This window comes from Oncorhynchus nerka, linkage group LG23 (genome assembly GCF_034236695.1).
Source record: "Oncorhynchus nerka isolate Pitt River linkage group LG23, Oner_Uvic_2.0, whole genome shotgun sequence".
Lineage (NCBI taxonomy): Eukaryota > Metazoa > Chordata > Actinopteri > Salmoniformes > Salmonidae > Oncorhynchus > Oncorhynchus nerka.
The window spans coordinates 49551405-49578738 of NC_088418.1; the positions used below are offsets into that span (position 1 = coordinate 49551405).

General features: G+C 47.3%; 1 protein-coding gene across 1 annotated transcript in view; it reads left to right on the plus strand.

Moving 5' to 3' along the window:
* The window catches only part of LOC115127389 (transcription factor SOX-5-like), a 130545-nt gene extending 113808 nt beyond the window's left edge, over positions 1-16737 (plus strand). Inside the window, 7 exon segments of the mRNA XM_065008189.1 lie at positions 733-919; positions 6242-6414; positions 13671-13779; positions 13964-14137; positions 15907-16123; positions 16358-16428; positions 16431-16737. Coding sequence (XP_064864261.1) covers positions 733-919; positions 6242-6414; positions 13671-13779; positions 13964-14137; positions 15907-16123; positions 16358-16428; positions 16431-16648 — 1149 coding nt within the window. The 3' untranslated portion in view covers positions 16649-16737.
* Positions 16738-27334: the final 10597 nt, after the last annotated feature.

Sequence of the window (27334 nt, forward strand, 5' to 3'; positions counted from 1 at the left end):
CAGCCACTCTGGGTTTGACGCTTGAAGCTCCTACTGTTGTCTACTGCTGTTGTCTTCCTCAAGTCTGCCAATGTGCTGCACTTGGGAAAGTGAAGCTCCTCCTCTATACTTGATGAGAGGCTGTGAAGCTGTGTCTTCGACTAAGTGGTCTGCTGCTGAAACTCAACAGGTCACATCTCTCAAAGAGTCTTTACATGTTGCCTTTTAATCAACAACAACAAAACTGGCATTTTTCTATATTCTTGTTGTTTCCCGTCCGCTCTCTTATGAGCCGTTGTTAAAGCTCTCAGCTGTACTTAATGGTCGACCTTGAAGAGGTTCAGTGTCTGACAGGGGCTCTTGTGGTGTCCTTATGAAGCATAGTATGTGTCGGGTGCTGTGGATAATATATTTTATAAGTGTGCGATGCATGTCCTCTTCTGTGTGGCATGTGCACGACTCACGAGCATCTATTCTCAGCCTGAGTCATTGCATGTCCAGTACCTCTTTCAGGAGGCAGAGCATGTGCATGACTCTCTTCCATGGCATGGGGAATATAGTATGTCTTTTAGCTTTGTTTGGGAATCTTATCCTGTGGTTTGAGCCATATGGGACACATGTTTGTCCACTCTGCCTTGCTGTAGAATCCAATCCAAGCCTTCTGATTGGGCAAACGTCCGAGGTGATCCTCAGTGATTGGTTGAACCCACCCAGCGACCACTAGGCCACAACTGGTGTGTTTTGATTTTGCAGGACGAGGGTGCTCAGCCCCTGAACCTGTCGTCCAAGCCTAAGACAGCAAGCGAGAGCAAGTCACCCACCTCCCCCGCTTCCCCACAGGTCCCCACCATGAAGCTGGGTCACCATGGCACCGGGTCCATGAAACACAGCACAGCCCCCTCCAGCATCGGAGGACCACCGTCCAGAGTCAGCTCCATAGGTAAGGGACTGCGCCCACTCACCACGCATACACTAATTGAACATAACACACATTTTAAAAATACCATCAATCTCCACACAATACATTTTTTGGACATTTTTGCAAATGTATAAAAATACATGTAATTTTTATTTTATTTATATAAGTATTTAGACCCTTTGCTATGAGACTCAAAATTGAAGGTGCATCCTGTTTCCATTGATCATCCTTGAAATGCTTCTACAACTTGATTGGAGTCCACCTGTGATAAGTTCAATTGATTGGACATGATTTGGAAAGGCACACACCTGTCTATATAAGGTCCCACAGTTGACAGTGCATGTCAGAGCCAATCCATGAGGTTGAAGGAATTAGAGCTGTGAGACAGGATTTTGTCGAGACACAGATCTGGGGAAGGATACCAAAATATTTCTGCAGCATTTGAAGGTCCCCAAGAACACAGTGACCTTCATCATTCTTAAATAGAAGACATTTGTAACCACCAAGACTCTTCCTAGAGCTGACTGCCTGGCCAAACGGAGCAATCAGGGGAGAAGGGCCTTGGTTAGGGAGCGCCAGAGTTCCTCTGTGGAGATGGGAGAACCTTCCAGAAGGACAACCATCTCTGCAGCACTCCACTAATCAGTCCTTAATAGTAGAGTGGCCAGACGGAAGCCACTCCTCAGTAAAAGGCATGTCAGCCTGCTTGGAGTTAGCCAAAAGGCACCTAGATTACTGGACTCTTAGACCATGAAAACAAGATTCTCTGGTCTGATGAAACCAAGATTGAACTCTTTGGCCTGAATGCCAAGCGTCATGTCTGGAGTAAATCAGGCACCGCTCATCACCTGGCCAATACCATCCCTACGGTGAAGCATGGTGGTGGCAGCATCATCTGTGGGGATGTTATGCAGCGGCAGAGACTGGGAGACTAGTCAGGACCGAGGGAAGATAAACAGAGTGAAGTACAGAGAGATCCTTGATGAAAACTTGCTCCAGGGAGCTCAGGACCTCAGGCTGGGGTGAAGGTTCACCTTCCAACAGGGCAACGACCCTAAGCACACAGACAAGACAACTCAGGAGTGGCTTCGGGACAAGTCTCTGAATGTCCTTGAGTGGCCCAGCCAGAGCCCGGACTTGAACCAAATCGAACATCTCTGGAGAGACCTGAAAATAGCTTTACAGTGACGCTCCCCATCCAACCTGACAGAGCTTTAGAGGATCCGCAGAGAAGAATGGGAGACTCCCCAAATACAGGTGTGCCAAGCTTGTAGCGTCATATCCAAGAAGACTCAAGTCTGTAATCGCTGGCAATGGTGCTTCAACAAAGTACTGAGTCAAGGGTCTGAATACTTATGTAAATGTGATATTTCCTTGATTAAAAAAAATAAATGTTCAAAAATGTCTAAAAACCTGTTTTTGCTTTATCATTATGAGGTATTGTGTGTAGATTTTTTGTATATATTTATATTTTATATATATTTTTCTCCCCAATTTCGTGGTATCCAATTGTTTAGTAGCTACTATCTTGTCTCATCGCTACAACTCCCGTACGGGCTAGGGAGAGACAAAGGTTGAAAGTCATGCGTCCTCCGATACACAACCCAACCAAGCCGCACTGCTTCTTAACACAGCGCCATCCAACCCGGAAGCCAGCCGCACCAATGTGTCGGAGGAAACACTGTGCACCTGACAACCTTGGTTAGCACGCACTGCGCCCGGCCCACCACAGGAGTCGCTGGTGCTCGATGAGACAATATATAATAATAACAGTAATAACATTAACAATAATAATATTAGTAGTAGTAGATATTTAAAGTATGTACATTAATGTGATATAATTAATGTATACACATTAATGTAATTTATTTCACTCACATCACCATTAAGTAGTGTTTTAAGTCATTTATTCATGCTACAATAATAGTTCATTGACTACATTGACCTGTAATTAGGCCTCCCGAGTGGCGCAGTGGTCTAAGGCACTGATTCGCAGTGTTAGCTGTGCCACTAGAGTTTCTGGGTTCGCAGCCGGCCGTGACCGGAGACCCATGGGGCGGCGCACAATTGGCCCAGCGTCGTCCGGGTTAGGTGAGGGTTTGGCCGGAAGGGATATCCTTGTCCCATCGTGCACTAGCGACTCCTGTGGCGAGCCGAACACAGTGCACGCTGATGCGGTCACCAGGTGTACGGTGTTTCCTCCAAAACATTGGTGCGGCTGGCTTCTGGGTTAAGTGGGCATTGTGTCAAGAAGCAGTACGGCTTGGTTGGGTCGTTTTTCAGAGGACGCACGGCTCTTGACCTTCGACCTCTCCCGAGTCCGTACTGGAATAGCAGTGATGAGACAGGACTGTAACTACCAATTGGATACCACGAAAAAGGGGTAAAAGTAACAAAACAAACAAACAAAAATGATATGCTATAATTAGTGTAGGCTATGTTTTCCCATTGTGTATGCCTGTAGGGTATATTATTGTGAACCATTTATTAGCATCAGAGAGGCAGGGATGGTTAAGCGGGGGTTTGAATAGGAGGAGGAGGAGGAGGAGAAGGAGGAGGGAAAGGAGGAGGAGGAGAGATGGAGGAGTGTGAAGGATAGCAGGGGAAATGGAGTGATGGAAGAGGAGAGTGTGTTTTTCAGACGAATAGAGTAGCTGTGTGACAGACGGGACTTATCACAGATGAGATTAGACAAGCCTCTTACAGAACGATACACACATAACAACCTGCATTAATAACACAATAACAGCAGACACACACACACATGCACAGCGCAAGGCTATTATAAACACACGACACGGCTGTTAGAACTCACACACAACCATACACACACACACAGCTATTATAATACACACACACATTATAAGACACACACCCTTCCTCCTCTCGCAGCAGTTGGGCATTTCTAACTTGTATTCTTTCTAATCTCAGTGTTTTTCAGCAAATCGCAGGATTTAATAGCAGATTAGTGGATTTAAGTCCCAGATGTTTTTTGTTCTGACAAATGGATTAGGTTGTAAAAGTTTCAGAGGGAAGATGTTGAGGCAAGCCGTTTCATTTCGATCACAATGAGTGTCTGTCTGCTGCCACGGCACACAGTCTGTTTCCATCTGTTCCTGTTAGAATGTTTACCAGGTCAGAAGAAGATTTGTGTTGTTAGCTATTGAAGTCAAACACAGAGAGACAGGGAGTTTTGACTTTCAATGGTTTTATTATTCTTTGTGTGTGTGTGTGTGTGTGTGTGTGTGTGTGTGTGTGTGTGTGTGTGTGTGTGTGTGTGTGTGTGTGTGTGTGTGTGTGTGTGTGTGTGTGTGTTTTGTGTGTGTGTGTGTGTTTTGTGTGTGTGTGTGTGTGTGTGTGTTGGGGCGGGGGGTATGTGTGCGTGCTCCTCTCTGTCCAGTCTCCTCACAGCATCTGTCCTCTATCAGTCTATTGCCCACAATCCAACCTCTCCTCAATGACTGTCTCAGAGAGTCTGATCTGAGAACTGTCAGTGTCTGTGACCTCTACTGCTGAGACCCACTCTGTGTAACTCTCTAATTTCAACAGTGTGTGTGTGGCCACTGAATCGTTAGTGCCAGGGCAGAGTGAGGCTGGAGGGTAGGGTAGGGTTTGGGCTCTGGCTGTGTCTCACTGTTGGCCCCAGCCCTCCTATCTGGGTCATGCCTAGGTTGGCAATCAGACACTCAAGGACACACACACAGTGCACACACACAGTCACACACACACACAAAAAAAAGAGAAGAACGCAGACACAGTCCATCTCTGCTCATACACACACACACACGTTCACATCCATTATTTCTATCCACACAAACACACACACACACACACACACACACACACACACACACACACACACACACACACACACACACACACACACACACATTGAATCCAGATTAAAACCCACTACCATCCAGCAAGCCAGCCAACACAGCCCACCCCAGCGGCCTCTCTCTCTCTCTCTCCTGCCCTCTGCATCCGATTTTTGCCGTTATGACTTCTGTAAGAGTTCACTCCTCTGTCATTACAAATCTGAGAGCATAATCTGGCCTGCGATGGCATTAGCAGGAGGGATTAGTGACAGATAAAGGGCCATAAGCTTGGAGCAGCTCTTTGTTAGAGCTAACCCAGAGATGGAGAGAGAGCGATAGCACGGCCTCCCTCATCCCTCCCTCCGACCTCCCGCCTCTCACAGTCAACACAGCAGATGCTGCTGCCGCTCCGTCCGCTAAGCTGCGGCAATAACACAAATAACAACGCTGAAAAGAAGCAGAGAATCATATTGAATCATCTTTGATATGTGTTGGGCAGATGTTTCCGGAGGGGGAAATTAGCAGGCTTTTTGGGTTTAATAGGAGTAATCTTCCGGGATGCTGCCTGCCTGCCTGCGCTTTTCTACTGTTCAAAGAATCCCATAAGCTTTTGGATGAAAAAGACTAAATGGATAGTGAGGGAACGTGTGTGTTTGCGAGTGTGGACAGGCAGGCGGAAAGGAGGTGTGTGTGTGTGTGTGTTTGTGTGTGTGTGTGCGAGCGAGTGAGCGGGCATGCATGTGTGAGTATTTGTGCAACAAAAAGCCTGTATCCCCTTTCAGGAGGACTGCTGGAGCTTTGAAATAAATCTGAATGATGTGTAGATTTGAGAGTTGAGGGATTGGGCTTTTAGATGGTCTGTCAGGATGCCGATGCCCACTGTGTTTACCGTTCTGCGTGTTTCTGTCTGCCGCTGGGTGGGAGTGACGTTCACCACGGGAAATAACATCCCATGGCAGGTGTTTGACAGGGGTGTCTGTATGTGTATGGGTGCGTGTGATCTATAGGTCTCTGTCTCTCAGTGGAGGCTAAGAGAGAGGAGGCCTAGACACAGGTACACACTGAGGCACACACACAGCCTGTCCGGGTGGGTGTGCGACTCTATGTGTGTGTGGTCATGTATTCGCCTCACAGGGGTTAAGGACAGTGTTTATTCTGGATGGCCTTAGAGACTATTTACATCCAAATAGTTGTATCTCTGAAAGAGCTGGAGCAATCTGCAATCTGACAAACAGAGACATAGTTTCCCTTTACAGTTGAACAATCAACAATCACTTAGTCTTTTTCTAGTCAATTCTATTTTGATTCTATTTTTTTAAATATATTATTTAATTCAAACTAAAATACACAGAAAAAAAAAATATATATATATATAAACTAATTCCTGATATTTCCCCTCATTGAGTTTTTAATAGGACCATGCTCTTCTGTGTGTCTCTCCTGACCTGCTGTCATCCCTGTCCTGTCATCCAGTCTCTAATATGAACATATACTCTACTCTATGTCTGTCTCTCTTCCTCATCAGACCTGCTGTCATCCCTGTCCTCGGGGGGCTATCTGAACGACCACGAGGCTGTGACCAAGGCCTTCGCTGAGGCCAGACAGATGAAGGAGCAGCTGAAGAGAGAACAGCAGGTGTTGGACGCCAAGGTGGCAGCCGTCAACAACCTCAGCCTGAACAACGGACGCTCCGACAAGGTCAGATATGTTAGTACATCCCTTTAAACACAACCCCGTGCCTTTCTGTCCTCATACTACTAACAGGAGATAACTCTGTACCAGGACATTAGATTTAAGAATTAGGAGCAAATTCCCCTCTTGAAAAGTAGCTACATTATGATTTAAAAAAATATATATAATAAAACAAAATAAATAAAACAACTGAACCAGCACGTGCACCCAGACGCTCTCTAGATAACAGCGTTTTCTAAATGACCATTTCTTTTCAGGAAGAAAACAAATCCACAAAGTACTGCAATGCACAATATACAATATTATCCTACAATGTAATGTAATAGGATGTAATATAATGTCATATTCTAGTTTAAATCACCTTTATAAAATATATTACAACACAATATATTGTAATATGATATAACACGATACATTAAGACCAAATGTAATTCAGCATTATGTCTGTATATGTCGAAACTGTCATAATTGTCAATAAGCTGTGTAATGAAAGCAGTAAAGATACATTACTCAGCTACAAAATCCTTGGCTGGGGTAATGAGTGCGTGTGTGTGTGTGTGTGCGTGTGTGTGTGTGTGTGTGTGTCTGTGAGGCATGCTGGGGGCAGGGTGGGTGTTGGGGAGGCTGGAGGTGGTGGGGGAGGTAAGGGGGGTGCAGGAGGAGGGCACGGGGAGCCTGCTAGCGAAGCGTCGGGGAGACGCTAATAGGAAGTGACGGCGCCCGCTCCTCGGCAGCGTGGCTAAATTGTGGTTATTCGTTAAACACACTGGGAGTTAGCTGGTGCACACACATGCAGGCGCATACACACACACACACATACACACACACACACACACACACACGCATGCTGGATCTTAAAGAGCATCTGCACTGTTGACATTCAACAGCTCTCTCTCTCTCTCTCTCTCTCTCTCTCTCTCTCTCGCTCTCGCTCTCGCTCTCGCTCTCTCTCTACACACACATTTACAGAGTCATACCTAAAATGGACAATGTGGTATTTAAAGCAAGTGATTTATTCAGAGTTTACTTCCAATGTGAACCCCATAGCTCCATAGGGACCTGAAACGTCCACTACTCTCTGCCCAGCTCAACCCCTAATCCTCTGGGGTTATAATTGTCCTGATTGCTGGGTGGATGGATGAAGCTGGATGATTACTGGGTGGATGGATGAAGCTGGATGAGCAACATTAGAAGAAGAATCCTCCACTCCTCTCAGTCTCAGTCCTCCATAGTTGAACCGTTTCAAATAGAGCAAACCATGACCAGTTGATTTCTAACACATGGATAGACCAGGATGATTAATATGCTGTAACTCTTGGCTGAAGGTTACCTCTATAGCACATGATGCCTGGGTGTCACTTTTATAAGGTTCTTGTACAGTACAGTCTCTCTGTTCATCTGATTGGATTACACGGATCACAATAAATAGTTTTGCTTTCCGTTTTTATTCTCAACTCTGACTTAGAGAGAGGCTTTGGGTCTAACACAGTCATGCTGTCTTTCTCTAGAAATAAGGTTTTTATTACCCATAGACCCTCAGTCAGTAGGACCTTAATTATTGATATCAATAAACCCTTCTTCAACCCTTTAAATGGTTTGGGATTGATTGGCGTTGAGGTTGCAGTGAACTTTCCATACATACAGTGACACAGACACCGATCAATACTAGACGTGTTTTACTATCTGGGACAGGGTTTTTTTCTGGTGTCACTTGTTTCGAACACACAAATAGTTTCACGCAGACAAATCCCTTCCTCTCACTAGTTCTCTCTCTTTCTCTCTGTCTCCACTCTCTCCCCCCCCCTCTCTCTTTGTCTCCACTCTCTCTCCCCCATCTCTCTCTGTCTGCACTCTCTCTCCCCCTCTCTCTTTGTCTCCACTCTCTCTCCCCCTCTCTCTTTGTCTCCACTCTCTCCCCCCTCTCTTTGTCTCCACTCTCTCTCCCCCTCTCTCTTTGTCTCCACTCTGTCTCCCCATCTCTCTCTGTCTGCACTCTCTCTCCCCCTCTCTCTCTGTCTCCACTCCCTCTCCCCCTCTCTCCCTCTGTCTCCACTCTCTCTCTGTCTCCACTCTCTCTCTGTCTCCACTCTCTCTCCCCCTCTCTCTCTCTCTGTCTCCTCCCCCTCTCTCCCTCTGTCTCCACTCTCTCTCTGTCTCCACTCTCTCTCTGTCTCCACTCTCTCTCCCCTCTCTCTCTCTCTCTGTCTCCACTCTCTCTGTCTCTCTCTCTCTCTGTCTCCACTCTCTGTCTGTCTCCACTCTTGTCTCCCCCTCTCTCTCCTCCACTCTCTCTCTGTCTCCACTCTCTCTCTCCCCCTCTCTCTGTCTCCACTCTCTCTCCCCCTGTCTCTCTCTGTCTCCGCTTGTTCCCCCTCTCTCTCTCTGTCTCCACTCTCTCTCCCCTCCCTCTCTCTGTCTCCACTCTCTCTCCCCCTCTCTGTCTCCACTCTCGCTCCCCCTCTCTCTCTGTCTCCACTCTCCCCCTCTCTCTCTGTCTCCACTCTCTCCCCCTCTCTGTCTCCACTCTCTCTCCCCCTCTGTCTCCACTCTCTCCCCTCCCCTCCCTCTCTCTGTCTCCACTCTCTCTCTCCCATCTCTCTGTCTCCACTCTCTCTCCTCCTTCTCTCTGTCTCCACTCTCTCTCCCCCTCTCTGTCTCCACTCTCTCTCCCCCTCTCTCTGTCTCCACTCTCTCTCCCCCTCTCTGTCTCCACTCTCTCTCCCCCTCTCTCTGTCTCCACTCTCTCTCCCCTCCCTCTCTCTGTCTCCACTCTCTCTCTCCCATCTCTCTGTCTCCACTCTCTCTCCTCCTTCTCTCTGTCTCCACTCTCTCTCCCCCTCTCTGTCTCCACTCTCTCTCCCCCTCTCTCTGTCTCCACTCTCTCTCCACCCTCTCTCTCTCTGTCTCCACTCGTTCCCCCCTCTCTCTGTCTCCACTCTCTCCCCCTCTCTCTGTCTCCACTCTCTCTCCCCCTCTCTCTGTCTCCCCCTCTCTCTGTCTCCACTCTCTCTCTCCTGTCTCCACTCTCTCTCCCCCTCTGTCTCTCTGTCTCCCCTCTCTCTGTTCCTCCTCTCTCTCTCTGTCTCCACTCTCTCTCCCCTCCCTCTCTCTGTCTCCACTCTCTCTCCCCCTCTCTGTCTCCACTCTCTCTCCCCTCTCTCTCTGTCTCCACTCTCCCCCACCTCTCTCTGTCTCCACTCTCTCTCCCCCTCTCTGTCTCCACTCTCTCTCCCCCTCTCTGTCCCACTCTCTCTCCCCTCCCTCTCTCTGTCTCCACTCTCTCTCCCCCATCTCTCTGTCTCCACTCTCTCTCCTCCTTCTCTCTGTCTCCACTCTCTCTCCCCCTCTCTGTCTCCACTCTCTCTCCCCCCTCTCTCTGTCTCCACTCTCTCTCCCCCCTCTCTGTCTCCACTCTCTCTCCTCCTTCTCTCTGTCTCCACTCTCTCTCCCCCTCTCTGTCTCCCTCTCTCTCCCCCTCTCTCTGTCTCCACTCTCTCTCCACCCTCTCTCTCTCTGTCTCCCCTCGTTCCCCCTCTCACTCTGTCTCCACTCTCTCTCCCCCTCTCTCTGTCTCCACTCTCTCTCCCCCTATCTCTCTGTCTCCACTCTCTCTCCCTCTCTCTCCACCCCTCTCTCTGTCTCCACTCTCTCTCCCCCTCTCTCTGTCTCCACTCTCTCTCCCCCTCTCTCTGTCTCCACTCTCTCTCCACCCTCTCTCTGTCTCCACTCTCTCTCACCCTCTCTCTGTCTCCACCCTCTCTCTGTCTCCACTCTCTCTCCCCCTCTCTCTGTCTCCACTCTCTCTCCACCCTCTCTCTGTCTCCACTCTCTCTCCACCCTCTCTCTGTCTCCACTCTCTCTCCACCCCTCTCTCTGTCTCCACTCTCTCTCCCCCTCTCTCTCTGTCTCCACTCTCTCCCCCTGTCTCCACCTCTCTCTCTCTGTCTCCACTCTCTCTCCCCCTCTCTCTGTCTCCACTCTCTCTCCCCCTCTCTCTGTCTCCACTCTCTCTCCCCCTCTCTCTGTCTCCACTCTCTCTCCTCCCTCTCTCTGTCTCCACTCTCTCTCCCCCTCTCTCTGTCTCCACTCTCTCTCTGTCCCCTCTCTCTCTGTCTCCACTCTCTCTCCCCCTCTCTCTGTCTCCACTCTCTCTCCCCCTCTCTCTGTCTCCACTCTCTCTCCCCCTCTCTCTGTCTCCACTCTCTCTCCTCCCTCTCTCTGTCTCCACTCTCTCTCCCCTCTCTCTGTCTCCACTCTCTCTCCCCCCTCTCTCTCTGTCTCCACTCTCTCCCACCCTCTCTCTGTCTCCACTCTCTCTCCCCCTCTCTGTCTCCACTCTCTCTCCCCCTCTCTCTGTCTCCACTCTCTCTCCCCCTCTCTCTGTCTCCACTCTCTCTCCCCACCCTCTCTCTGTCTCCACTCTCTCTCCCCCCTCTCTGTCTCCACTCTCACTCTCTGTCTCCACTCTCTCTCCCCCTCTCTGTCTCCACTCTCTCTCCACCCTCTCTCTGTCTCCACTCTCTCTCCCCCTCTCTCTGTCTCCACTCTCTCCCCCTCTCTCTGTCTCCACTCTCTCTCCACCCTCTCTCTCTGTCTCCACTCTCCCCCTCTCTCTGTCTCCACTCTCTCTCTCCCCCTCTCTCTGTCTCCACTCTCTCTCCCCCTCTCTCTGTCTCCACTCTCTCTCCACCTCTCTCTCTCTCCCCTCTCTCTCTCCACTCTCTCTCCCCCTCTCTCTGTCTCCACTCTCTCTCCACCCTCTCTCTCTGTCTCCACTCTCTCTCCACCCTCTCTGTCTCCACTCTCTCCCCCCTCTCTCTGTCTCCACTCTCTCTCCTCTCTGTCTCCCTCTCTCTCTGTCTCCACTCTCTCTCCCCCATCTCTCTGTCTCCACTCTCTCTCCACCCTCTCTCTGTCTCCACTCTCTCTCCACCCTCTCTCTGTCTCCACTCTCTCCCCCCTCTCTCTGTCTCCACTCTCTCTCCACCCTCTCTCTCTCCCACTCTCTCCCCCTCTCTCTCTCTCCCCCCTCTCTCTCTCTCTCTCCATCTCTCTGTCTCCACTCTCTCTCCCCCTCTCTGTCTCCACTCTCTCTCCCCCTCTCTCTCTGTCTCCACTCTCTCCCCCTCTCTCTGTCTCCCTCTCCCCTCTCTCTGTCTCCACTCTCTCCCCCTGTCTCTCTCTCTCTGTCTCCACTCTCTCTCCCCCTCTCTCTGTCTCCACTCTCTCTCCCCCTCTCTCTGTCTCCACTCTCTCTCCCCCCTCTCTGTCTCTCTCTCTCCCACCCTCTCTCTGTCTCACCTCTCTCTCTCTCTCTGTCTCCACTCTCTCTCCCCCTCTCTCTGTCTCCACTCTCTCTCCCCCTCTCTCTGTCTCCACTCTCTCTCCACCCTCTCTCTCTCTGTCTCCACTCTCTCCCCCTCTCACTCTGTCTCCACTCTCTCTCCCCCCTCTCTCTCTGTCTCCACTCTCTCTCCCCTATCTCTCTGTCTCCACTCTCTCTCCACCCTCTCTCTCTGTCTCCGCTCTCTCCCCCCTCTCTCTGTCTCCACTCTCTCTCCCTCCTATCTCTCTGTCTCCACTCTCTCTCCACCCTCTCTCTCTCTGTCTCCGCTCTTCCCCCTCTCTCTCTCTGTCTCCACTCTCTCTCCACCCTCTCTCTGTCTCCACTCTCTCTCCCCCTCTCTCTGTCTCCACTCTCTCTCCCCCTCTCTCTGTCTCCACTCTCTCTCCACCCTCTCTCTGTCTCCACTCTCTCTCCACCCTCTCTCTGTCTCCACTCTCTCTCCCCTCTCTCTGTCTCCACTCTCTCTCTGTCTCCACTCTCTCTCCACCCTCTCTCTGTCTCCACTCTCTCTCTCCCCTCTCTCTCTGTCTCCACTCTCTCTCCCACCTCTCTCTGTCTCCACTCTCTCTCCACCCTCTCTCCGTCTCCACTCTCTCTCCCCCTCGCTCTGTCTCCACTCTCTCTCCTCCCTCTCTATCTGTCTCCACTCTCTCTCCCCCTCTCTCTCTGTCTCCACTCTCTCTCCACCCTCTCTCTGTCTCCACTCTCTCTCCCCCCTCTCTCTCTGTCTCCACTCTCTCTCTCCCCTATCTCTCTGTTTCCGCTCGTTCCCTCTCTTTAGCAATGATATTTATTCAAATCTGATGAATTATCTCAGCTGAACAATTAAATTGTAGTGCTGTTAAACAGAGACATGCATTTGATTAGGCTAGTGCCAGTCTGGCTGGGTCATCTCCTAATGGTTAGGCCAGGGCTGGAGTGTTGTTTTTAAAAATGCACTGCTTTTTGGGATGGATTCTAATCGTATAATTAAGCTGTAAATGCAGGCTCTGGGGTTGGGGAAGAGTGTGTGTGTGTGGGGAGGGGGTGGGGTTGTGTGTGTGTGTGTGTGTGTGTGTGTGTGTGTGTGTGTGTGTGTGTGTGTGTGTGTGTGTGTGTGTGTGTGTGTGTGTGTGTGTGTGTGTGTGTGTGTGTGTGTGTGTGTGTGTGTGTTTCAGCTGGTTGCATTACCCATGTAAATGGTAAGTCAATCAGCCTTTTATTGTCTGTAATAAATACGCAGCGGGTCGTGCAGTGTGGCCCTTCACGGTGTGTGTGTGTGTGTGTGTGTGTGTGTGTGTGTGTGTGTGTGTGTGTGTGTGTGTGTGTGTGTGTGTGTGTGTGTGTGTGTGTGTGTGTGTGGAGCGCCTCTCTCTAATGGATCGACCCCAAGGGCCTCAGAGAGAGGGGGAGATAGACACCCAGCATAACCATGCAGGTGGCTGCTGAGATATATCACACACACATACACAGTCATACTCATACACACACATCCAATCATAGAAGATGGACACAAACAAAATCTCAATGTCATTCCTATAATGACGTCAGCTGTTACCTGTTTCAGTGCCCTCTGCCCCTCTTGTCTCCACCCTGCCACATAGACAGGCTGGTTAAAGACCAGAGCACAATGCTTTAGTGCCAACTAACTATGCCCTCTGTCCCCACTAAGCAAGCCTAACAGCACAGGTACACACACCCTCTGGCACACATCCAACATACAGTATCTACACATGTTAATCAATAGCTTTATAGCCTGGCGATTGACTGATATCTTAACCTAACATGTTGATTGACTGACGCCTGTGTCTCTCTGCCCCCTGAGAACCAGGCAGTCTAATGTGTCCAAAGATTGAGTGATTGGTTGTCTATAGAGAATTGATTGATTGGTGTCCATGTTGACTGACTGTTTGACTGACTGTTTGTCTCTCTCCAGGACAAGGCAGCTCTGGAGAGTCTGAGCCACCAGCTGAAGCAGCAGACAGAGGACAGAGAGAAGTTCAACCACGCCATGATGGACTTCACCATGAGTGGAGACTCAGATGGTGTGTGTGTGTGTGTGTGTGTGTGTGTGTGTGTGTGTGTGTGTGTGTGTGTGTGTGTGTGTGTGTGTGTGTGTGTGTGTGTGTGTGTGTGTGTGTGTGTAAGAATCTATGCATATATGAATACGTGTGTTGGATTGTGTTAATGTATGTGTATATATCCACTCTCTCCCCCTCCCTCCCACAGGCAGCCCCAGTGTGTCTGATTCCAGGATGTTCCGTGAGGCCCGGGGCCGAGGCAACAGCGAACCGCACATTAAACGACCCATGAATGCTTTCATGGTCTGGGCAAAGGATGAGAGGAGGAAGATTCTCCAGGCTTTCCCCGACATGCACAACTCCAACATCAGCAAAATCCTCGGTAAGACTAAGACCCCCTCCAGACGGGAAGAGGAGGGAGAGAGAGGTGTGAGAGGGGAGAGAAGGAGTGTGCCTGCCTTTCAAGGAAGAATAGAGAGAGAGTGGAAGATGGGAGAGAGAGAGTGAGAGAGGCATGAGAATGCATGTTAACCTGATTGAGCTGATCCTCTGTGTTGTGGCCAGGCTGCTGTCTCTCTCTCTCTCTCTCTCTCTCTCTCTCTCTCTCTCTCTCTCTCTCTCTCTCTCTCTCTCTCTCTCTCTCTGTGTTCCTCAAGTGCAGAAGAATACATGATCTGTCTGCACTCCTCGCCTTCAACTCCTCTCTATGGAAATTACTTCTCCATGTGCTTAGTTATGTACATGTGTGTATGATTTCTTATGTGTGTGTGTTCGTGTGTATTTCTCTCTTCTTCCCTAGCCACACCACATCAGTACTCAGTCATTGTCACTGTGCTCTGTGTGGCCCCTATCGCACACCGTACCTCTGTCTCTCTTTGTGACGGCAGCAGTCTGATTGACAGTATCTTTTGTCCCGTCCTTATCTCTGGTTGCCTGAACATCTGTAGTGTAGTTAGCGATCAGCGCTACTGAGACAGAGGGCTGGGAACCTAGCGGGGTCCCCAGAGACCCACAGCATCTAAGGCTGGGAGAGAGACGCGACACAATCCACACACACACACACACGACACACACACACACTATTCCACGATCCTCACAAGAAGCGGTATTGTGGAACTAGCGCTTAATGACTAGCTCTGGAGAGAGAACGGAGAGCTTCAACAATGATGATATAATTCATTATGCATTAAACAAGCACTCCAGTCTGTGACATTTTAAAGAGCTCCTAAACGTTTTATAACACTGGGAAATCTGGTTTTAATAAGGGCCCGCTCTCAAATGTTAACAGAAGGAGTTTTCTATTCCAGCAGGGAAGAGAAGGGAAAGGAAAGGAGTGTGCTAGCTAACCAGGCCAGCACAGACAGCTTTTTCCCATTAACATACAGCAGTAGCAGAGTGTAAATTCAGCCCAGATACACACACACCACACCACACACACTGGGGCCAGAGCACCATAGACACACAGGCACGCTTATACACTGCAGCCAGATATACTGTAAAGAGCCAGATTGGAGAAGATGTGTTTTAGTGGTTTAGAAATGGGTAGGCCTTCTGCAAAGAGGCTGTGGAACATATTGTGCACATTGTATTTAAATACAATCGCGTGCATGCTTTCAACTCTCTTTCCCTCTCTCTCCCCCCCCCTCTCTCCCCCACCCTCCCTCTCTCCCCACCCACCCACCCTCTCGCTCTCTCTCTCTCTCTCTCTCTCCCTCTCCCCCCACCCACCCTCCCCTCTCTCTCTCTCTCTCTCTCTCCCCCACCCACCCACCCTCCCTCCCTCTCTCTCTCTCTCTCTCTCTCTCTCTCTCTCTCTCTCTCTCTCTCTCTCTCTCTCTCTCTCCCCCCACCCACCCTCCCCCTCTCTCTCTCTCTCTCCCACCCACCCACCCACCCACCCACCCTCTCTCTCTCTCTCTCTCTCTCTCTCTCTCTCTCTCTCTCTCTCTCTCTCTCCCCTCTCTCTCTCTCTCTCCCCCCCACCCTCCCTCTCTCTCTCTCTCTCTCTCTCTCTCGCTCTCTCTCTCTCTCTCTCTCTCCCCTCTCTCTCTCTCTCCCTCTCTCTCTCTCTCTCCCTCTCTCTCTCTCTCTCTCTCTCTCTCTCTCTCTCTCTCTCTCTCCCTCTCTCCCCCACCCTCCCTCTCTCTCCAGGTTCTCGTTGGAAGTCCATGACTAACCTTGAGAAGCAGCCGTACTACGAGGAGCAGGCCAGGCTGAGCAAGCAGCACCTGGAGAAGTACCCGGACTACAAGTACAAACCACGGCCCAAACGGACCTGTCTGGTGGACGGGAAGAAGCTGAGGATTGGAGAGTACAAGGCCATTATGAGGAACCGCCGGCAGGAGATGAGACAGTACTTCACTGTGGGGTGAGTGAGTAACCAACCAAAACCACACACACACACTTCTGACTGTGGGATAAAGTATTTCCTCACCGTTGTGTAACTTGTCTTTGTGGTCTGAGTTTACTATAAAGCATGTTGTGTTGACTGTAAAAAGAGCTGTATGAATGCATCTGATGGATTTTTGTTTTATTCATCCAGATTTCTACATTATATTGTGTTATTATACTGTATTAACTGTTGTGTTGTGGTTTTCTCCAGACAACAGGCCCAGCTGCCCTTGTCCTCGGCGGGCGTGGTGTACCCAGGTGCCCTTTCCTTGGCAGGCTTGCCCTCCCCCAGATGCCCTCGGAGCACTCCTCACTGTCCAGCAGCCCCGAGCACGCCGCCCCACCCCTCCAGACCCCCTACCACCCCAGCCTCAAGGGAGACGAGACCCGAGTCAAACAGGAGGAGCTGCGATTGGACGACAGCAATGGTGATGCGTACGACGATTTTGATTATGAGGACGAGGAGGGAGATTATGGAAGCGATAACGACAACCACCAATAATCGGGACGCAGAGCCAATCAGAATCAGTTACCCAGCTTCTTGCTGGAAACAACCCTGTCCATCCACCAATCCTGAGAGACTATCCGTCCCTTATATCCAATCACATCCAATGTCACAAACCTCGCCCTCCTTTACCCCTTAACCAACAAGAACTCTGAACCTCAGAGCCAAGCCCCTCCCATTGGAATCCCGATACCAGCAACCGACCAATCAAATCAAGCACAGGACCTGTCACTCACACTGACTGTTACACAGACTAGAGTCTAGGAGGAGACGAACTGATTGCCGTGACTTCTGCTGAGTACTACACAGTACTACAGCGTACTAACAAAGTACTACAGAGTATACTAGAGTATTACTGCTGTGTACGCCATAGAGGCAAGATGAGATATACATTATGTCATGAGTAAGCTACTATATGAGGAGAAAACACCGAAAAAACAACCTTTTAGACCAGTTTGACTTCAAAGAGACATTTTTTTAAAACAGCAGGCCTGTCAGTTGATTAAAGAGACACTTTAAAATGGCCGACCTGTTTGTTTATAAAAGAGACACTTTTAAAACAGCTTTTTTTTTCTTGGTTCTATGATGTTCTCACTCAGGTACACGGTGCCAACAAGTGGCTTGTGAATGTGATTTGTTGTTTTTGTGCTACAGTTTTAATAATAGATACAAAATAGAAATGTTTCCCTTTTCATTGTAAAGCACCTGACAGAAGTCAAAGCAAAACTTTTATTTAGAATTCTTCTTCTTTCTTCAACTCAGTGTACTGTCAGCAGATATCCTCCCTCTGCGTGTGTGTGTGACTCCCCTTATGAGAGTAAAAATGGGACAGTCCAGTCAGGGCCACAGTGTTGGACAGTGAGGACCGGCTCACTTCAGGGGACTGTGGGGGGGACCTTAGTCTCTCATCATGGGCCAGCTTGGACAGTACAGTGTGATGAGACAATCTCCCACCAATCCTCTTCTCTCCTTTTACACTCTCGTTCTTTTACCTTTTCTTTGGCTTTCTTTTATTCTGATCATGAGGACTTTGGAAGGTACAAAGAAAGTTTTCTTTTAGATATGAAACACCCCCTTTGTATGTGTGTGAGAGTGTGTGTCAGCAAGCTCGCTGTGCGTGTGTGTGTGTGTTTAGTCTGTGTGAGCTGGTTTAGTCATCACTAGGCACTAGATCCCAAAACTCTGTCCCTTTCCAAGACAAACAGAAACACTGGAGTTTCCCTTGTGAGCCCCCAGAACTTCAGTATCCTGGTATACAGAGACAGAGAAAGCCCTATGGCTCTCTTGTACACTCACACACACACACACATACCCAAGCCCCAGTTCCCCAATCGAAACCCCGCAACAACTCTACTCCGCTGCCAACTGATCCAGCCAGCACCACAAGCGAACAGCTCTTACCCACAACCCAAACCCTCTCATAATACTCCCAATTGATATATCACACAAAGTTGGTGTGTATTTTGTTCTAGAAGTTTGGTGGGTTCCTGTGGGCTCCTACTGGTAGTTTAGTTTGACTAAAGCACAGGAGTCTCTGCTGTCTGTCCCCGTTCCGTCCCTCTCTCTGAGAGTCCCCCTCTATGTCCCCCTGTGTCTGACTCTGTCCCCGTCCGTGTCCCCAAAACACGTCATTCTGCTGTTCTTATTGGGAGGAGCTGATGGTCATATCAGCACGTCAGTGTTTCCTTTGTATTTCAATACTGTATTTTATTATTTTTATTCAAACTGCCTCTAGTGTAATAATATTATTAACAATAATTATAATGATGGTCAGCGTTTCTTTCAATTTGAGTAAGTTATGTACAGTATAATTTATTTTGGCCTCTTATTGGGTTTATTATGACCAATATGAAACTTCTTCGGTCAATGAAGCATTATTATATTTAGCTGGTTTAGAGTATTTACATCTAATGTTGTCCTTTTATTTGATACTTTATTTGTAATTTTGCATTTTTTAGTTCCTTGTTTTTTATCTGTTCTGTTTGTTTAGTATTAATCCTATATGGACGCTGGGTGAGGAGGAGGAGCGACACGGACGACAGCCAATGGACGGCTGTCGCTCTTCGTGAAGGAGACTGGACTTTCTATTCACTAACTCTCTCCCCATCCGCGTCCCTCAGCTTGACAACGTAACCCTTTTATGTCCAAACCCACTTCTAAAAGCACTCAGACACTCTGTGTGGTCAGAGAAAAGAAGGTGATTTTTTTGGTTTCTTCGTAATGGTTCATGTATAATGTGAAGTTTCTTGGACTTTCTTTCTTTTTATGAAGATAAAAGAAAACGGTTATATTATTCTATTGTTTCCTCTGAACAAAGGAGCGAGACTCCCGTTTACTAGGGTTGCTATTTACACTGAGATGCCGTGGAACATCGTTGAGGCTGGCGGACACAGAGACACACAGACACAGCAGACACACAAAATTATTAGCAGACACAGTGGTGCAAATGTCATTTAAAAAAAAATCTAATTAGGACATGATCAGAACACACACACACACACACACACACACACACACACATTTGCGACCCATAGGAAAATCAGTGTTTACTTTGCCTATTCAACAATATTCTACAGCATAACCTGACATTCAGTAAGTCATGACCTGTCATATCTATGTGACTCCAGAACTCTGGGCACTTTACTTTGTTTTAGCTCCACACTATGACCTAGCCATTAGCCATGTCCACTCACTCTACAGGTGTGCTGCCAGATAGTGACCCAGCCCAGTCATGCTTGCTGCAGATGTTTACTCTGACACAATCAATCACAACCATGCCTATTGCCAGATAGTGAGCCTCACAGTCAATCATACGTGGCCATACAGACAACCTCCCAATCAGGCCACGGTGAGACCTAACGCTGGAGAAAGGGTGTCCTGTATTCTGGCTGGAAGCTGTAGGTTAGACAAGTAGGCTAGACAGTGTGGGGAAAAGGAGGGGGTTACAAGTTACAATCATCCCAGCTTGCTAGGTCTGCCACATACTGAGGTATTATACTGTACCTAGGGCCAGGAGTTTTGTGACCTGACCAGGACAAACATTGAGCTCTAGTTATACTAATGAATAGAGTCCAACGTTTTTCATGAGCAGGGTGACAGGATGTTAGGCCCTGGTGATGTTGGCCGACACAGCGACGATGGTGACCATGATCGCGATGAAGATGATGATGATAATAATAATGAAGACAATCAAATGTCACGAGTGGAGCTCAAAACAAAGCCAGAGTTCGTCAAAAAGAAAACACGTATCTGACCATCTCAACTTGACAAATGGAGAAAGATAATTATGTACATATAACATAGAGTTATAGATTTATATTTTGTTCATAACACAGTGTAATATAAGTTGTATATTTCTTTTTCTCTTTTATTGATGTTATTCATGCTACAATAAAAGCAGGAGTTGATGTACTCTTACAAAAAAAGAAGAAAAATGAGAAATAAACCAAGGAAACAACAAAAAAAGAGAGGCTGTGGGCTTGCCATGCACCATCTGTTCCGAGTTCACTTTTTTCACTATTATTGCCAGTCGAGGCTTTAATAAAAACAGCGATGTGTTCTGTAATGCTCCAATGGTCCTTGTGAGTTCTTTACAATGCACCTACACACACTGGTATACACATAGTATCAACGAAGGCTACGGTAGATCAACGCACACTTTTCAATGCTAAATGTAAAGCTTTAAACGGGGGCTTTCCACATTCTTTCATCGGTTCACTCTTTATACACTGCACTTGCAGGTTACTGGAGGTGTGTGCTGTACTTCTAAACTAAACGTCTGCACTATATCCAGAATACTGTACCTATTTGCAGCTGCACTATATCCAGAATACTGTACCTATTTGCAGCTGCACTATATCCAGAATACTGTACCTATTTGCAGCTGCACTATATCCAGAATACTGTACCTATTTGCAGCTGCACTATATCCAGAATACTGTACCTATTTGCAGCTGCACTATATCCAGAGTACTGTACCTATTTGCAGCTGCACTATATCCAGAATACTGTACCTATTTGCAGCTGCACTATATCCAGAATACTGTACCTATTTGCAGCTGCACTATATCCAGAATACTGTACCTATTTGCAGCTGCACTATATCCAGAATACTGTACCTATTTGCAGCTGCACTATATCCAGAATACTGTACCTATTTGCAGCTGCACTATATCCAGAATACTGTACCTATTTGCAGCTGCACTATATCCAGAGTACTGTACCTATTTGCAGCTGCACTATATCCAGAATACTGTACCTATTTGCAGCTGCACTATATCCAGAATACTGTACCTATTTGCAGCTGCACTATATCAAGAATACTGTACTTATTTGCATCTGAATGATAGTCTCAGCCCTTTGTCTCTTCTCTGAAAACATAGTAAAGGTGAAGGCCGTATGGTGGCAGTGGTGTAAAGTACTTTACTTTAATATTTATATGTTTGACTACTTTTACTTTTACTTTACTAAATTCCTTAAGAAAATATTGTACTTTTTACTCCATACATTTTCCTTGACATCCAAAAGTACTCGTTACATTTTGAATGCTTAGCAGGACAAGAACATAGCTAAGTTCACGCACTTATCAACAGAACATCCCTGGTCATCCCTACTGCCTCTGATCTGGTGGACTCACTCAACACACATGCTTCATATGTAAATGGTGTCTGAATGTTGGAGTGTGCCCCTGGTTGTCCTTAAATAAAAATACTAATTAAAATGGTGCTGTCTGTCTGGCTTAATATAAGACATGAAATGGTTTATACTTTTACTTTTAAAACTTAAGCATATTTTAGCAATTACATTTACTTTGATACTTAAGCACATATTAAACCAAATACTTTTAGATTTTTACTCAAGTAGACATTTACTGGGTAACTTTTACTTGAGTCATTTTCTATTAAGGTATCTTTACTTTTACTGAAGTATGACAATTGGGTACTTTTTTCACCACTGTGTGTTGGAAGCCTACCAGTATGGTGGAAGCCTAACAGTATGGTGGAAGCCGACCAGTATGGTGGAAGCCGACCAGTATGGTGGAAGCCTACCAGTATGGTGGAAGCTGACCAGTATGGTGGAAGCCTACCAGTATGGTGGAAGCCGACCAGTATGGTGGAAGCCGACCAGTATGTTGGAAGCCTACCAGTATGGTGGAAGCCTAACAGTATGGTGGAAGCCGACCAGTATGGTGGAAGCCTACCAGTATGGTGGAAGCTGACCAGTATGGTGGAAGCCGACCAGTATGGTGGAAGCCGACCAGTATGTTGGAAGCCTACCAGTATGGTGGAAGCCTACCAGTATGGTGGAAGCCGACCAGTATGGTGGAAGCCAAACCAGTATGAAGGAAGCCGAACCAGTATGAAGGAAGCCTACCAGTATGTTGGAAGCCGACCAGTATGGTGGAAGCCGAACCAATATGAAGGAAGCCGAACCAGTATGAAGGAAGCCGAACCACTATGAAGGAAGTCTACCAGTATGAAGGAAGCCTACCAGTATGTTGGAAGCCGACCAGTATGGTGGAAGCCGACCAGTATAGTGGAAGCCGAACCAGTATGAAGGAAGCCAAACCAGTATGAAGGAAGTCTACCAGTATGAAGGAAGCCGAACCAGTATGAAGGAAGTCTACCAGTATGAAGGAAGCCTACCAGTATGTTGGAAGCCGACCAGTATGGTGGAAGCCGAATCAGTATGAAGGAAGCCGAACCAGTATGAAGGAAGCCTACCAGTATGGTGGAAGCCGAACCAGTATGAAGGAAGCCGAACCAGTATGAAGGAAGTCTACCAGTATGAAGGAAGCCTACCAGTATGTTGGAAGCCGACCAGTATGGTGGAAGCCGAACCAGTATGAAGGAAGCCAAACCAGTATGAAGGAAGCCGAACCAGTATGGTGGAAGCCGACCAGTATGAAGGAAGCCTACCAGTATGAAGGAAGTCTACCAGTATGAAGGAAGTCTACCAGTATGGTGGAAGCTGACCAGCTATTTACTTTCGTCTTTCACGTTAGTGAAACCTTTTTAGACGATTGAGATAAAATATATTACATTTTTTCCCCCATGATCCATTGCCCAATCAAAGCCCAGAAAGAAACCCTACCGCCATGGAATCCATGTCGTGTGTTTCCCAGCGATTCAATCAGTTTCATAATGACATGTTAATTATGCGCCAGGCATCTTATTCCCCACCTATCAGAGGGCCAGCTGTGAGGTGTAGAATCTAATTACAGCCAGTTAAACACCTGATAACCTAATTATCAACAACAAGAGAGATGAGAGAGAGGGATGGAGAGGGGTAGAGAGAGAGAAGGTGGGTGAGAGAGGGAGAGAGGGAGAGAGAGAGCGACAGGGTTAAGACATCTTGGGACTTCTTAAACTCAATTTAAACAGAACAATGATCGGCTAAATTCAATCCGTATTGTTGAAGTATCGCAGAATATCTGCGTTGAAATTTAAACGCTGCATTTGTCGACTCAATCGGAAATTGTCTCTACGTTTTGACGTGGATTTTCCACAATACAGATTGAATCCTGCCCTTTGTCTGACAGATGTGGAAGGACCAGGTCTATTTGTCATTTAAAAAGCTTTTTATATTATTGGTGTGGTTAAGATTCATGTGGGGTTTAAGGTACGTTGAAGCGTTCTCTTTAAAGGGTTAAAAAAGGACTGACTCTCCATGAAATGCTTAAAAGCTGTCCCACGTACATGTCGCTCTGTACACTTCGCCGAACAGGCAGACATAGAAACAGTTCAATGCACTCCACAGTGTTGATTTTATGTGGCTTTGTTAATTACTGAAGCTTTACAAACCCATTCAATGCAATAAGGTGCTGTGTTGGGGCAAATTGAGAATTTCTAAGTGGTTGTTCTTTGGGGGCAATCTAAATTTTAGATTTCTAGCCTGGGGGGGAGCCTGAGAAAGGGTTTATATGTGAATAGTTGAGGAGAGGAGTGGGTTTTTTCCTTTATTGTCAGCAACACAGTAAAGTACACCTTTAAGCTGCTCTGAAGGAAATAAAGGGAGTTTTATTTTAATTTGAAAGCTATCCACTGGCTATTTTAACCAAATTATCTGTATAGACAAAAGGATAATAATTATTCCAGTAAGCTCATAATATTTACATACAGTAAGCACTTCTTTGTTTTACTGAATATTGTCGGTTCTTTAAAATTACACAATATCAGTTATTCTCTCTGATCTTATTGCTTTTACAACTAGAGTTTCTCGTCCAAAATTACTATGAAAAAGCTTTGTTCAGATGTAGAGAACTGTGTGTCTTGGTGCTTGAGTGGTAGCGTGTGTGTGTGTGTGTGTGTGTGTGTGTGTGTGCGTGCGTGTGTGTGTGTGTGTGTGTGTGTGTGTGTGTGTGTGTGTGTGTGTGTGTGTGTGTGTGTGTGTGTGTGTGTGTGTGTGTGTGTGTGTGTGTGTGTGTGTGTGTGTGTGTGTGTGTGTGTGTGTGTGTGTGTGAGCCCGATTGTGTGTGTGTGTGATTGTGTATGCAACGACAACTGTTCGTTTAGAGAGGGTCGCTGTGGCGACAGCTCGGTGAAATGTGCAGATTTGAACCGTCCGTGGGTGTTTCTGAAATTGAGTGAAAACGATGTCAGATGAATGATTTAAAGTCGGTAATAGGATGTGATGTGGTGCCGAGCCGACAGCTAAGCTGAGTTTAAGACGCGCTGCGTTAATGTATTCATGAGGAGGAGGGATTAGTGAAGAGAGAGCAGTAGCTGAGTGCAGCACAGTTGCCCAGGCCAAACAGGCTCACAGACTACTGAATACAGGCCAAACTGAGAGAATGTTTGGCTACATTTCTATGTGGAAAAAGACAGTCCAAAAGAGAGAGTGCATGGGCCTACTGTACCTCTGTACATGCTCATTTCATACCAGATGCCTGTATTGCAGGTCAAGAAATTGGGAATTTCTGACTGTCACATGTTAATTTTGCCTTGGAAACCATTGACTCTGCACAGCATCACAAACACAAATCAGACGAATCACAAAGCTGTGTTGTCAACAGGCCAGGTCTGTCTGAGATGTGATGTCCTAGCATGACAGCAGGTCTGAGTGGCGTGTGTGTGCTGAGGGACAGGCATGGTACCCAGTACAGCAGTAAGGCCCCGCGGGCTGATCTCCAATCAGTACTGCTGACACATCTTTCCTCTTACCCACCTCTCACACGTTCACTACTCACATTAAACATTCAACGACTTCATCATCAACAGCTGGCCTACTTTAGTTTTCCCCACTCACTGTCTCTCTCCCTTTCCTTTCATTCACACGACCCCCCCTCTCTCTCTCACTCCCTCGCTCTCTGTCTGTCTGTCTCAATTTGCCCCAACTCAGCTCCTTATCCCTTCTCCCCCCGTCTACCTCTGAGAAGATCCTATGTATCTGATCCATTACCTGTAACAGGCATTTCATTCTGATACCCCTGCTGAACAGTATTGCATTATTCTGTAGAGCCGTACAACTCTACAAGAAACTTTCAGTCAACACCAGCAGGCACCGCCGAATAATCCATTTTTAGAAAGAGACATTAAATGTCCGTAGGCGATTCTCGCTGTTTCGTATCATAAAACCGCTTTTTTTTTAAACGGTTATTTTCTCTTCATCAACACCAGAATGCACACATGCTAATATTATGTTAATGCTATGTTAATTGGGAGAGTAGCTGTTAAGCAGCCCTGCTGTTAAGATGACTTGTGAGAAGATAGGTGGGGTCAGTCACAAGCTGTAAAACAGACTCCAATACAAATAAACAGAACACCTCGGAGAGGACACTACATCACCCATGGGACTGGGACAGAGGGGGAGGGCAGTAGTGGTCTGAAGGGGTGAGGAGGTGAAGGGGTGAGGGGGTGAGGGGAGTGGAGGACATAAGGGAATGTGAGGTAAGGTTTCAGATCAAAGTACATTGCCTATTGTGAGGGGGAGAGGGGTGAAGGGGACGGTGAGAGCGTCTGCTAAATGACTTAAATGTAATGTAAATGTGAAGGGGGTGAGGGAAATTAGAATGAATAGCAATGATCTGGGAGGCAGTGAATACAGTGTGTGAGCTTGCCGAGTTTGTCTGGCTCTCTAGGTGACAGTGTCTGCAGTGTAATGTGTGAGAGGCCTGGCAGGGCTGTGTGTATTTGGAGCCTCTTTAATATTCTCTTCATGCCAGACTGGCCACAGGATGCCCAGCAAAACATCCCCCCCTAGAGCTGCAATGACTGCCAGTTGCTCCAGCAGCCCACCGCTGACCCCTTCAGGACAGTAAACTGATGCCCTGCTGGGGAGACACGGAGCCAGACAGAAAGACGGTTGTTTGTATCTCTCAGGGGGGAATGCTCTAGTCTAGTGTTCATCTTTCATTTGTTCCCCAGGTCACCCTCCACCCTCTTTTTTTTGCTTGAAGACATTTTTTGTGTTGTTGGCGTGCTTGTGCCGCACGCCACAAAGAGTGTGACCGTTGGCCGTTCGTCTGACTCCTGGCGGTTGCCTTTGAACTGCTGTTTAAATGAACTTGATTTGATTCATCCTTATCTAGTTCTAAAGGACCTCAGAAGTTGAAGGAAAGGCAAAGCGCTCTCAGATATTTGTCATCTTCTCCTTTTAGTGTCCTTCATTTGCCTCCATTCTCACGATCCAGACATACTGTGTCAGAAATACAGTTGAAGTCGGAAGTTTACATACACCTTGGTACTTTCAGCCAAATACATTTAAACTCAGTTTATCCTAGTAAAAATTCCCTGTCTTAGGTCAGTTAGGATCAACACTGTATTTTAAGACTGTGAAATGTCAGTATAATAGTGGAGAGAATGACTTATTTCAGCTTTTATTTCTTTCATCGCATTCCCAGTGGGTCAGAAGTTTAAATACACTCAATTAGTATTTGGCAGCATTGCCTTTCAATTGTTTAACTCGGTTAGCCTTCCACAAGCTTCCCACAACAAGTTGGGTGAATTTTGGCTCATTCATCCTGACAAAGCTGGTGTAACTGAGTCAGGTTTGTAGGCCTCCTTGCTCGCACACACTTCTCAGTTCTGCTCACAACTTTTCTATAGGATTGAGGTCAGGGCTTTGTGATGGCCACTCCAATACCTTGACTTGTTGTCAATAAGCTATTTTGCCACAACTTTGGAAGAATGCTTGGGTTCATTGTCCATTTTGAAGACCCATTTGAGACCAAGCTTTAACTTCCTGACTGATGTCTTGAGATATTGCTTCAATACATCTACATAATTTTCTACCCTCATGATGCTATCTATTTTGTGAAGTGCACCAGTCCCTCCTGCAGCAAAGCACCCCCGCAACATGATGCTGCCACTCCCGTGCTTCACGGTTGGATGGTGTTCTTCGACTTGCAAGCCTCCCCCTTTTTCCTCCAAACATAACGATGGTCATTATGGCCAAACAGTTCTATGTTTGTTTCATCAGACCAGAGGACATTTCTCCAAAAAGTACAATCTTTGTACCCATGTGCAGTTGCAAACCGTAGTCTGGCTTTTTTATGGCGGTTTTGGAGCAGTGGCTTCTTCCTTGCTGAGCGGTTATGTCGATATAGGACTCGTTATACTGTGGATATAGATACTTTTGTACCTGTTTCCTCCAGCATCTTCACAAGGTCCTTTGCTGGGATTGATTTGCATTTTTCGCACCAAAGTACATTCATCTCTAGGAGACTGAACGCGTCTCCTTCCT